Source organism: Pristis pectinata, chromosome 4 (genome assembly GCF_009764475.1).
Source record: "Pristis pectinata isolate sPriPec2 chromosome 4, sPriPec2.1.pri, whole genome shotgun sequence".
Taxonomy (NCBI): domain Eukaryota; kingdom Metazoa; phylum Chordata; class Chondrichthyes; order Rhinopristiformes; family Pristidae; genus Pristis; species Pristis pectinata.
In genome coordinates, this window is record NC_067408.1 from 94,142,141 (window position 1) to 94,155,021 (window position 12,881).

The window sequence follows — 12,881 nt, forward strand, 5'->3', positions numbered from 1 at the left end:
CTGTTTAAAGACTACGTCTTGTAGAATGAATGCTAAGTAGTCATGCTGGAGCAGTGAGCTCCAGCTATATGCCTTTGAATGCACTGTATTGAGATAATATCAGCTAAGGACCATAATAAGATCATATGAATTAGGAGCGTGTAGGACATTTTGCCCCTCATCATCTGCTCTGCCACTCATTGAGATCATGGTTGATCTTTCAGCTCAATCACTGCTTTTGTACACTATCCCCATAGCCTTTGATACTCCCAAATCCCAGAGAAATAGAGAAAGGGCAGGGAGTGGAATAGTGGGGCACCATCTGCCACATAGGAGTGCAATAAATCAGATTGGGACATACAAAACCACTCAAAAGTTTCCTGCAGCAAACCATTCAATATGTCCTTATATCAGTAAAGGTGGAGTACTTGTGAAATACCACAAAATGAAATGTTGGCTTATGCTAAATGAATAACTTCAGTTTTATCAAACAGAAGTATGATTAACTTTCTTGGTTTACAGCTAAAATTTTGTTTTTAAGGATATGACTCTTCTATTCACAGACTGGGTAAATTCATTGTACACAGGTGCTGAATGACTGGAGGCAGAACTGATTCTTGTTCTGTGTTCACTTGGAATAACAATTTGGGGAATGGGAAACTGGCTACAACTTATCTCACCATCCTTTAGCTTCTGAGAGGAGCGAGTTACTACTCTTTAACTTTTACAGTGCTCTTAATTGATGTGAGATATCACATAAGCACAAGATCAGGACTCATTATGAAGTGTAACAATCTCACTGTCCAAACTTTCATATGAAGAATGGCCACCAGAATAACAGCAGGAAATATTACCCAATGTGGAATGAGTGCCAACAGTGGGGAATAAAGGGGGAAATGAAGGGAGGGAGGTAAAAGTATCAAAGACTATTTGGTGTATTTCTGTCCATAAAGTGCAGTTTATACTTACTTTTCTCAGGAGGGACAAAACCAGGATTCAGGCAGTTGAGGAATTCATTGAAGCTGAGTTTCCAGTCAGCGTTCTCATCAGACAGCTCAATCAGTGCATCCACACACAGACCCCTACAAAATATCACATGTTTCACTGCCCAGTCTGTCTGAGCATGCAAGTAATAATAATGTTTACACCCAAAAGCGTCAGGTAAAGAAATTTCCTATCAATATTAACTATCAATATTATATCTCCCAAATAAACCAAATATCTAGGAGCCTTTTATCCTGATAGAAGAGCCAGCACAGCTCATCAGGATTTTCTGCCAGCTGCCCTGAAGGGCATCTAGAATGAGGAAGAGATTCTCATTTCATTTTATATAAATCTAGTGCCATGATAGATATATTTCAATTGAGATCAGTGGTAGGTATTTGTGGTAAAGGCGTCTACTCAACTTTAGCAGTTCACTGACAAGATGCCAGCTGAAGATAATGGTTTTTAAACTCTGCCTTTGTCAGTGGAGTACAGACATGTCTACTTAACTAGCTAACATGCCTGATTTGATACAGTAAAACTCTAATAATCTAGCACCCTCAGGACTTTTGTGGTGCAGGACTAGAAGATTTTACATTCTCCTGGATGTTACTCATATTGATACCCCAACACACTTTTAGTTCACTTTTTTTTATGTTACATAGTAATGTAATAAATGTTCTAGTGACCAGGGTGAGTCAAAGTGAGTGGTGGAATAGGGCCTTGGTGAGTTAAAGGCGAAGCAAATAATTGATCCCAGTAAATCTCAAGTGAGCATGGGAAATGGGGCCCCAGTAGATTTAAAGGGAATGTGGGGAACTGGCCCTAATTTAAAGGGAGCATTGTGAAACAGATGCATGGGATTCACGGTGAATTGGCCATTTGGATTCAGAATTGGCTTATCCATATAACATAGAGGGTAGTGGTCGATGGGACTCATTCTGGCTGGAGGTCTGTGACTAGTGGTGTTCCGCAGGGATCTCTACTGGGACCTCTACTGTTTGTGATATATGTAAATGACGTGGATGAAAATGTAGATGGGTGGGTTAGTAAGTTTGCAGATGATATGAAGATTGGTGGTGTTGTGGTTAGTGTAGAAGACTGGCAAAGGATACAGTGGGATATCGATCAGTTGGGCGGAGAAATGGCAGATGGAGTTTAACCCGGCCAAATGTGAAGTGCTGCACCTTGGGAGATCAAATGTAAAGAGACAGTACACTGATAATAGCAAAATCCTTAACAGTGTTGATGAGCAGAGGGATCTTGGGGTCCAAGTCCATAGCTCCCTCAAAGTGGCTACACAGGTTGATAGGGTGGTAAAGAAGGCGTATGGCATGCTTGCCTTTATTAGTTGAGGCACTGAGTTCAAGAGACAGGAAGTTATGCTGTAGCTTTATAAAACTATAGTTAAGCTGAATCTGGAGTATTGCATTCCGTTCTCGTCACCTCAGTGTAGGAAGGATGTGGAGGCTTTGGAGAGGGTGCAGAAGAGGTTTACCAGGATGCTGCCTGGATTAGAGGGCATGTGCTATAAGGAGAGGTCAGATAAACTTGGGTTGTTTTCTCTGGAGTGGCGGAGGCTAAAGGGAGATCTGATAGAGGTTTATAAGATTATGAGAGGCATTGATAGAGTAGACAGCTGGTATCATTTTCCCAGGGTTGAAATGTCTAATACCAGAGGGCATGCATTTAAAGTGAGAGGGGATAAGTTCAAAGGAGATGTGTGGGGCAAGTTTTTTTTACACAGAGTGGTGGGTGCCTGGAATACGCTGCCTAGGCTGGTGGTGGTGGAGGCAAATACAACAGGGGCGTTTAAGAGGCTCCTAGATAGGCACATGAATGTGCGGGAAATGGAAGGGTATGGACATTGTATAGGCAGAAGGGATTAGTTTAGTTGGGTATTTGATTACTAATTTAATTAGTTTGGCACAACATTGTGGGCTGAAGGGCCTGTTCCTGTGCTGTACTGTTCTATGTTCTAGATGCTGAAAAATTGGAATTTCTGAACAATCGCAAAACAGTAAATAGATTCCTGAGGAAACAATGTACAGAGACTCAGACTCTGTTTCTCTAGGTGTCAATCAAATTCATGGTTTTCCTTCTGCCTTGGAGTTTCTTAATGCCAATTAGTGCAGGAACTTCTGCCATGAATACTGCTGGTGCCTAGCAGTATGTTTTAGTTCAGGGTTTGTACATTAATCCTCAAAGGATTCCAGTTTTAAATTTAGTTTATCTTTAGCCTTTGACTACTTGTGGGCCTGTGGCTACATCAAACTTGGTCCCTTTGTATCTTTTCAGTTGCTACGCTGTCCCACAACTAGTCAAATTACTTAGTTCCACCAAGACCTCGGACAGTGTGTCAACTGCAAAATTCCTCTCGCTTCCCGCCTCACCGAAGAAGTTTGGTTTCGTCTTCCTCAGAGCGCATGGTGATGTTGACAGCAGTCTCGTTGTGCTCAATGAATTTCAGGAACTCATTAGAATCTAGGTAGGAGTCACCATCATCATAATTCTGTCAAAAATAAAATTAAGATTCTTTCAAAATCAGAACATGAACAAACCCAGAAAAGCTAAGAATACTGGGATAGAATTGATGCGAGGGTTCTCCTGATCAACCTCCATAACTCTAGAGATGGGTCATCCATGGATCTGTAAAAATTATGGGAGGTGATCAATAGAATTCCTGTGGAAAAGAATGGTGGGAGAGTCAGTTTCAACCTGTTAAGCCAAGCTTCTATAAACTAGGCACCAGGGTACCAGGGTTTTCACACACCAAACATCTGCAGTCAAGGAGCATAGGCTTAAAGTCAACCTGATCTTCCAGACTCCACTTCTCTGAAATCTGGCTGTACACAGATAATGCTGAACACAAAACCATATTTTAAATCTGCACATCATGTGTTTGTGGAATACCAGCCAGATGAAGTTTTCCCCTCTCCTTAGTGACCAACCCCTGCACCAACACCACAACCCTTGCTAACCCCAATGGAGCTTCCCTGTTGAAACTAAGAAGACTTGAATTCAATTTCATGAAATGCCTGCAGCAGCTGAAAGGGGCTTTGACAATCTTCTGGTTTGAAAGATATGCATTAATTCATTAATGTGCAGGTCATCAATGATCCTTCTAGAACTTACCTACATTGTACATATAAAGTATTTGATTATGTTCTGCAGCTCAGCAACAATTGCTATAATTGCCCAATGCACTGATACATAATATGGGATAAGGAGCAGAGATGAGTTGGGTTAGCAGGAGAAGGAGCTATGGGGGATAGCACCTGGGGTAATGGTTTGAAAATATCTGCAAGAGATGTATGTCTTTGGTCAGCATTAAAACTTCAAATGTAAACATCACACAGTTAATGGCAGGATCCAAAGTGTTGATGTACAGAGGGATCTTGGGGTCCAAGTCCATAGCTCCCCAAAAATGGCTGCATAGGTTGATAGGGTGGCAAAGAAGGCATATGGGATGCTTGCCTTTATTAGTTGAGGCACTGTGTTTAAGAGTCAGGAAGTTATGTTGCAGCTTTATAAATCTCTCGTTAGGCTCCATCTGGAGTACTGTGTTCAATTCTGATCGCCCCATTATAGGAAGGATGTGGAGGCTTTGGAGAGGGTGCAGAAGAGGTTTACCAGGATGCTGCCTGGATTAGAGGGCAGGTACTACAAGGAGAGATTGGACAAACTTGTGTTATTTTCTCTGGAGTGGCAAAGGCTCCTGAGAGAAGTTTATAAGATTATGAGAGGCAAAGACAGAGTAGACAGCTGGTATCTTTTTCCCAGGGTCAAAATGTCTAACACTAGAGGGCATGCATTTAAGGTAAGAGGGGGAAAGTCCAAAGGAGGTGTGTGGGGCAAGTTCTTTTAAACAGTGAGTGGTGGGTGCTTGGAATGCACTGCCAGGGGTGGTAGTGGAAGCAGATACAAGAGAGGCGTTTAAGAGGCGCTTAGATAGGCATATGAATGTGCAGAGAATCAAAGAATATGGACATTGTGTAGGCAGAAGGGATTAGTTTAATTAGGCATTTAATTAGTTCGGCACAACATTGTTCTATGTAAATCTGCAGGTCCAGTCCAAAAGGTGCGACAACCACAGTGGAAGTTTGGCAGAGCATCAAAGTTACAGCTGGTAACCCACAATGTCACCTGTCATCTCCTTGAAAGCATATTAAACCTGACAGTTTAATTCACAAGTATACATTATTTGCTTCAATACCTTTACCTTCCTCTTATTTTCTGATGCCGTAATTTGACAAATATTTTCTGTTTTTGTAGAGTCTTATAGAGTACTTTAGCGTTACAGAAATCATCAGGGAGTGCGAAGAACTTTGACCTGACTTCAAAGCTTTTCCATTAACTGGTTGCTCCCAGACATGGGTGGATTAGTAGACATTCCTCTTGTAGTACAGCATGACGAGGGAGAATGAGCAGACAACACTATGAGCAGGCCAAGATGCTGAAAAAGGGAGGGGGGACAAGGCTCTCAATAGGACGTTAGAGTCATACATCATGGTAAAAGGCCCTTTGGCCCACTGTGTCCACGCTGACTATCAAGCATTCATTTATACATAAATCCTACACTAAATACCACTCACCACTCCATCTTCCCACCATTCCCATCAACTCCTCTCCCCCAGTTCCTACCACAAGTCGTCACAGCACGGGCAATTTACAGTGGCCAATTGATCAACCTATCTGTATGTCTTAAGGATCCTGGAGGAAACTGCAGCACCCAGGGGAAACTCGTACAGTCACAAGGATAACATGAAATGGAGGTCAGGATTGAACCTGGGCTGCTGGAGCTGTTAAGGAGCAGCTCTACTAGCTACATTACTGTGCTGGCCAAATGCTATATCCATTTAGGATGCTCAGGGAATCCTCAGCAAAAGCTGATGCTTGAGATGCCATCACATCTACAGGGATATCGTCACAGTGATCTGTGAGCTACTGTAGCCATGGTTTCATGCTCGGAGCTGGCAAGGATTGCATGGCAATGTCTGTCAGGGTCATTACAGTAATAAACATTCACGTATATGGGTCCTTTTAGGCTGGAAGGAAAAGAGTAAAATTAATGCAGCAACCAAGGTCGGGGAAGCCAGAGGTACATGATTACTCCATCTGCAGCTTGTAAATAAAGTGTCTCAAGGAAATGAAGGAAGTGTTGGTTTGAGGTTACCATCATGATCCTCAATAATGGACCTCTCAATTAGGGTCATTACCGACTCCACTTTGGGAGTGAGGTCCCAGAGGCAGCCTATCACTTCTTGTGAACTCCAGCTGCCTGCAGTTGAACATCACTTTGTTGACCAAAAGTGTGTTAACACAGGTCAACGAGGGAGTCATGGAGAGAGAGTCTTTGCGAAAGGCAGAAAGGGATGGGAAAGGGGCTTGGTGGTGGGGTCCCAATGGAGATTGCAGAAGTGGCGGAGAATGATATGTTGGATACATAGGCTGGTGGCATGAAATGTGATGACAAGGGGGACCCTATCCCTGTGGGTCTGGGAGGGGTGGGGGTGAGAGCGGAGGTGCGGGATATGGCAGAGATACAGGTGCGAGCTCTCTCGACCATAGTCGGGGGGAAGCCCCAGTTAGAAAAGAAGTTGGACATCTCAGATGTCCTGGAGTGGAAAGCCTCATCATGGGAGCAGAGGTAGAGAAATTGAGAAAAAGGGATTGCATCCTTGCAAGAGACAGGGTGGGAGGAGCTGTAATCAAGGTAGCTGTGGGCATCAGTGGGTTTGTAGAGGATGTCAGTGGATAAGGAATCTCCTGAGATAGAGATGGAAAGATCGAGGAAGGAGAAAGAAATGTCAGAGATAGTCCAAGTGAATTGGAGAGCTGGGTGAAAATTTGTGGCGAAAATTATGAAACTGTCAAGTTCCACACGGGTACAAGAGGTGGCACTAATGCAGTCGTAAATATAGTGGAAAAAGAATTGAGGAGTGGGGCTGGACTAGGTTTGAAACAGAGTATAACAGTTGGGGGGTTATGGTGCGGTTGTACAGGACGCTGGTGAGACCACACTTGGATATTGTGTTCAGTTTTGGTCGCCCTGCTATAGGAAGGATGTTATTAAACTGAAAAGAGTGCAGAAGAATTTTACAAGGATGTTGCCAGGACTTGAGGGACTGAGTTATAGGGAGAGGTTGGACAGGCTAGGATCTTATTTGTTGGAGCATAGGAGATGGAGAGGTGATCTTAAAGAGGTGTATAAAATCATAAGGGGCATAGATAAGGTGAATGCACTCAGTCTTTTTCCCAGAGTTGGAGTACCAAGAACTAGAGGGCATAGTTTCTGAGAGGGGAAAGATTTCAGAGGAACTTGAGTGGCAACTTTTTTTTTACACAAAGGGTGGTATCCATGTGGAATGAGCTGCCAGAGGAAGTGGTTGAAGAAGGTACAAATCACAGCTTTTAAAAGACAGTTGGACAAGTACATGGATTGGAAAGGTTTAGAAGGTTATGGGCCAAACGCTGGCAAATATGAGACGAGCTTGGATGGGGCATCTTGGTCAGCATGGACCATTTGGGCCAAAGGGCCTGATTCCCTGCTGTATAACTCTATGACTACAACTACTTACAAATTCTCACCCACATCATCTCCAATACAAGCATCTAGTTTGTGCTGTGTACTGTTCCAGCATGTCATATCTTTAAAATGCAATTTTGTATTGATGACTTTCAAGGCCCTTAGCACCACAGATCATTTTTAGGACTACCTATGTACTTCATGCACACTTACTTTCTGAAATGCACATTATGTGCATTTATTGCCTAGTACATTCTTTCAGCTTCCAAATTTTCAAAATAGTTTTGCAGGTGGGAGACTAAGTGCCAATTTGAGGATCCAGGCAGATGTCATGTTGGAATCTCTCAGAGAGTTTGAGAATTTGACTATCATATGCAGTGAGTGTTAACTAAGCAAAAATCCATACTTTCTTCAGATTCCTGTTGGAAAGAAATCTGTTTTTTTAGACTTGAAAACTTCAAAGCGAAGTAGATGAAGATGCAAATTCTTACAATATTCAACACACTAATGAGTATGTATTATAAAATATTGCCCCATTATTTATTAGGAGCAATGGCACCTGTGTCCATTGTTCACCCTTCTGCCATGTCTGCATTTGTCTTTAAAGTATCTTCAAACTTCTTGCACAAGGTCAGTTCCAATCTGGTGAGGCTCTCTGCAGTGCAGGGACTTCTAGTTATAAATAGCATCATGCACAGGGTGTGAATAATTCCTGTGCACACAGAAAAAAACTTTGAGAACCAGCTCAGCTTTGTCCTTTAACTCAATCAGCTATCAAACATGGTTGAAAGAACTAGTCATTCAAAAAGTATTAGAAAGTATATGAATTGTGAAAGTATATGAAGTGTTTTAGAAATTAAAAAAAACACTTAAAAACAAATTAGAAATTTAGCCTATTTCCCTCCAAGCCATTCTTCTCCAATGAAATGAATGGTGTTGCTGAACAGCTGCTGGCTAATTGCAGGGAATTGGTGCTGGATTCCTTCACCAGATCATAGTCAGGAATACGCCACTCAGCATCTCTAAGGAAGACTGGGACTTCCATTTATATGAGAATCCTGATTTTCCTGACGTATATGGAGGGGAATACTGAAGTTCTGCATGGAAATGTCAGTATTTCTCAGGAAAATTGTCCACGTAACAATCTCTTACAATGAATTAGAACTTCTCTTCTTCACACTGGCTGTAAATTTTTTATGCTTTTCAAACCCACATACAACTGTCATTACTTATGAAATTTACTCCTCACAACTCAAAAAAAAATTCAAAACCACCAAGCACAAACAGAATGGAATTCAGTATTTAAATGTGAAGTCCCAAACTCAAATAGAAAACTTGCCATCTATACTGTTCCAGATAATGACTGATCTGTTGTATATAGGCATTAATTCTTGCTTCTATTTCATGTTTCCAGTGGTCACAGTATAAATACAAGTACATCCAAACTCCTTCACTTAATCCTTTAAGATTTAACATTGTGAATTCCATTGCAGAGTTCACACCCATCAGGTCTTTAATTACAAAACCAGCTCTGACAGATGCATTAGCTGTCCCATGCCAACAGCAGTTTCAAAACGTTGATTGCAGGGCTCTTTCATTGCATAATACCACAAATTAAGAGTAATGAAAGGTGTCTGTAGTATTTTTGAGATAATTATGAGTATTGCCTTTTGGATAATAACACATTGTAACTTTTGCTAAACATAATGCCCACACAATATTTCAGTGAACAGTACAGTATACATTTTAATGTTAGGACAGAGTCTGAAATGAAGAACAGAATCTTCATCATCTTATTATTAGGCAGTCCCTCAGGATTAAGAATGCCTTGCTTTTTCTTCAGTTTTGTGGCCTCTCCTCCTTGCTTCCTTTCCTGAATATCTTCTATCCATGAAATGTTTAGAACTCATTCTTATCATTTTTTTATATTCAAGTCTCTGTTACTGTCACAACATTATAATCACTAGTGGTTAATTGAACCTGGACCTCAATCTTGTTTAATATGTTTTTTGTGTTTACATACATGCAGTGTAAACTTATTTTGGCTCTTTGGTATTTTCTCTTGGCTTGATCCTGAACTAAAGCTTACTATTCCTTCACCTGGTGCCTTTTAACTCTCCTGATTCCCTTTTCTCCTTTTCCATGTTATATTTCTGTGACCATCCCCTAGCCAAGTAAGTTTAAACCTTCTCACACAGCACAAGCTACTCTCCTATTTCTTTACTCACTGATACACAGGATGTGGACTAATCCAGAGATTACTACCTTTAAGTTTCTGCTTCTTAATCTCCTTCCTAAGCAAAATGCCCTCCCAAGAAGTCCAAGAAGGCCTCCCATGTCTCTCTTTATTAGAATAACTAAATTAACAGATTATCTTTCTGATCCAACAGTTTTTATTCTTCATTTACACTCCCTGTGGCTCTGTTCCCTGTGCCCCTTTACTCCTTAACATTTAAAACTCATGCTCATAAGTGATAATACAAATTTCCAACTTTACTTTGTGTTTTACTGAGGCCATGCCTACCTTGAAGTATTTGTTCAGAATGTTTGTGTAGTTGATGCCCTTGGAGAACCACCCATCAGGAACAATTTCTGTCTCTAGCCATTCCATGACATGGCGCCGAAGCTCATCCCGATCTGACTGATAGCAAACAACTAGAGGAGAAAACATTTTACATTGCTCAGTAGGTTTGTTCAGTGAAAAGACCAAGAATTATCCCAGTGGGATGTCTAGAGTACCATAAAATCTACAGTATTACTTCGTATTTCAATCTGATATCAGTAATCTCTATGTGCAGGATTGAATTATAGCACAGTATGTAAAAACAAACTAGATTGTAATATGGACTTTAAAAATTACTGAGAAAACAGTTTCTACACCATCTTGAGGTTCAATTCTAAAGGCCATTAAGGGCAAATGTTAATTTTACTGAAGCACCAGGAAGGTTGATCCCATAAAGCTAGCTACCAGCAGAGTGTTTTGAGGAAGGGCGTAAGCATGATTTTAAAAAATCCCTTTTGTACTTGGGTGGATTTTTTCCACAGACTTGTCACTTGCTCCTAATTCTAATCTGTATTCATAATAATGCAACACTGTAGCTGCTTGTATAATTGCCATAACTTTAATGAAGCATAATTAAGTACTTCAAATGTAACATCATAACAATCATATAATGTTGAGATCAAAACAAAGAAGCCTTCTCATATTTCTTTTTTACTTTGCAAAACAATGAAATAACTGGTGCCACCATATACCTGAGTGACAATAATAATTTAACTTTTTACTTTGTATCCATAACAAACTGCTTAAAGCTTGTTGGAAGTCAACAGAATGTTCTGTGTCAATAAGTATGACTTAAAGTATGAGCTATAATTATTATAACAAGCTTTCTACACAGGGCTCAGCAGGAAGAAATTCTTCTAATATTCACTAACCTAGTCATCATTTCCATAGAAACAACTGATGGGCCTAATCTGTAGCTGGATTTGAAAACCAATCCAGTTGCATAACTACTGGCAAGTCTCAATAGGTTTCTATGGAATCCAATGGGCATAGCTGGGAACTTTCTGGCAGAGCTTGGGACTTCTGCAATGCAGGGGGCCTCATCACCTTTCCTCCACTTACACTGAGATATGCCAGCAGTTTCTTAGAAATCTGGGCCATGTAATGCTCACAAATACAACTGATTTGAATGTTAAGGTAGATTTTTGTATAAACATCACCTGTTGCTGGAAATTGGACGCATCAATAAAACTTATTGAAGCAGTTTTTCATTTTATGCCAATCTGCTGCTCTAGGTGGCTGTATGATCATGCAACTTACACCATCGAGAGACACATGACTGCCAAATACATCCAGCCTTTATATAAGCATTTACTTTTCTTTCTTCCAATGCAGAGGAGGACACTAATGATTATTATCCAACTAGAGAAACAAGGTATCTGAATATTCCAATCTCACTGAACCAAGCACATCTAGGCCATTTCTATGGAAAATATCACTATGGTACAGACATGCTCCAGTGTAATAATTCTATCACTGGATACTGATGCAGTTATTCATATTCTAAGTTTTCAGGTTGGTCCCATGGTAGGTCTTAACTATAGAAAAGTGAGGCAATATTATTATTTTCCTCCCTGCTCACTACAATTAACAGATGCCATAATGTGACTGAAGTCATAGTTCAATGCACAGATAATCATACACGCAGCCATTAAAACCCCACAATAACTGAATTCATTTACTTATCCCGCACCTGGACTGCTGGCCGTTGCTTTGTCATTCTTTTTTTCTGCAAAGAAAACACAAGGAACGTATAAGTAAGTTATCACCAGGAGATATCATATAATATTTTACAAAATGGTCTCAGGTTTACCTTCACAATGCCCATCATGAGAGACCTGAATCTTCATTCCAGTCAGACATGCATCACGATGAAGTTCACAGTGGTTACGATAAGTTTTCCCATTGCTTCCACAAACCACCCTCTTGTGATGTTTGCATTCCTGGAGCAAATAAGAAGGAATATCGGCTGCATGAGAAAGTAGCGGTGGACCTTTCCCCTATGTACGTGGTATTGCTGTGCTCTGATTCATCAAGTTTACTGTGTAACTGCAAGAGAGACCAACATCTAGAAACATAACGGAGATTACAGCACTTTTTAAAAAAGTATATTTCTGAAATAAAAGCAAAATCTTACAGATATTATGTGAGGCAATGTCAGTATTGACAGAAACAGAACCTCTGTTTCATGAAGATCATCTTTCAATTTTAAATTCTTACCTTTGCTTCCTTCTCCAGTGAACCTGTATATTTGTAGCAATTTGTTTATATTTCTGAAATACTCATTTAATCTGCTCCATGATTTAAATTTATGGATAAATTTCTCCTGTTAGTTTAGCTATAATCTACCATGAATTTTAAATACATCAGTTCAGGGGGATTTAGGTGTTCTAGTACATGAATCACAAAAAGTTAGCAGGCTAGTCCAACAAGTACAAAAACAGAATGCTAGAAGAACTCAGCAAATCAAGCAGCAGAGAAACAAAGGACTGCAGATGCTGGAATCCAGATGAAAAAACGATGCTGGAGGAACTCAGCAGGTCAGGCAGTATCCGTGGAGAAAAGCACGGAGATCAGCAGCATCGTGGAGGCAAAAGGTGTAAGTTGATGTTTCGGGTTGAGTCCCTGCATCATTTGTCTCCACAGATGCTGCTTGACCTGCTGAGTTCCTCCAGCGGTCTGTTTTTGTTCTAGATTCCAACATCTGCAGTCTTTTTTGTCTTCAGGTCCAACGAGTTGTTAAGGAGGAAAACATCATAGAACATAGAAAACCTACAGCACAATTCAGGCCCTTCAGCTCACAAAGCTGTGCCAAGCATGTCCCTA

At 40.7% G+C, this 12,881-nt stretch overlaps 1 protein-coding gene across 1 annotated transcript in view; it reads right to left on the bottom strand.

Annotated features, from left to right (window-relative positions):
• Window positions 1-12,881, bottom strand: part of fstl1b (follistatin-like 1b) — a 98,158-nt gene that overhangs the window by 6,371 nt on the left and 78,906 nt on the right. The window contains exons 4-8 of the mRNA XM_052014024.1: window positions 11,869-11,998; window positions 11,749-11,784; window positions 10,017-10,147; window positions 3,357-3,475; window positions 949-1,061 (exon numbers count right to left, since the gene is read on the bottom strand). Coding sequence (XP_051869984.1) covers window positions 949-1,061; window positions 3,357-3,475; window positions 10,017-10,147; window positions 11,749-11,784; window positions 11,869-11,998 — 529 coding nt within the window. The remainder of the gene's footprint in view (window positions 1-948; window positions 1,062-3,356; window positions 3,476-10,016; window positions 10,148-11,748; window positions 11,785-11,868; window positions 11,999-12,881) is intronic.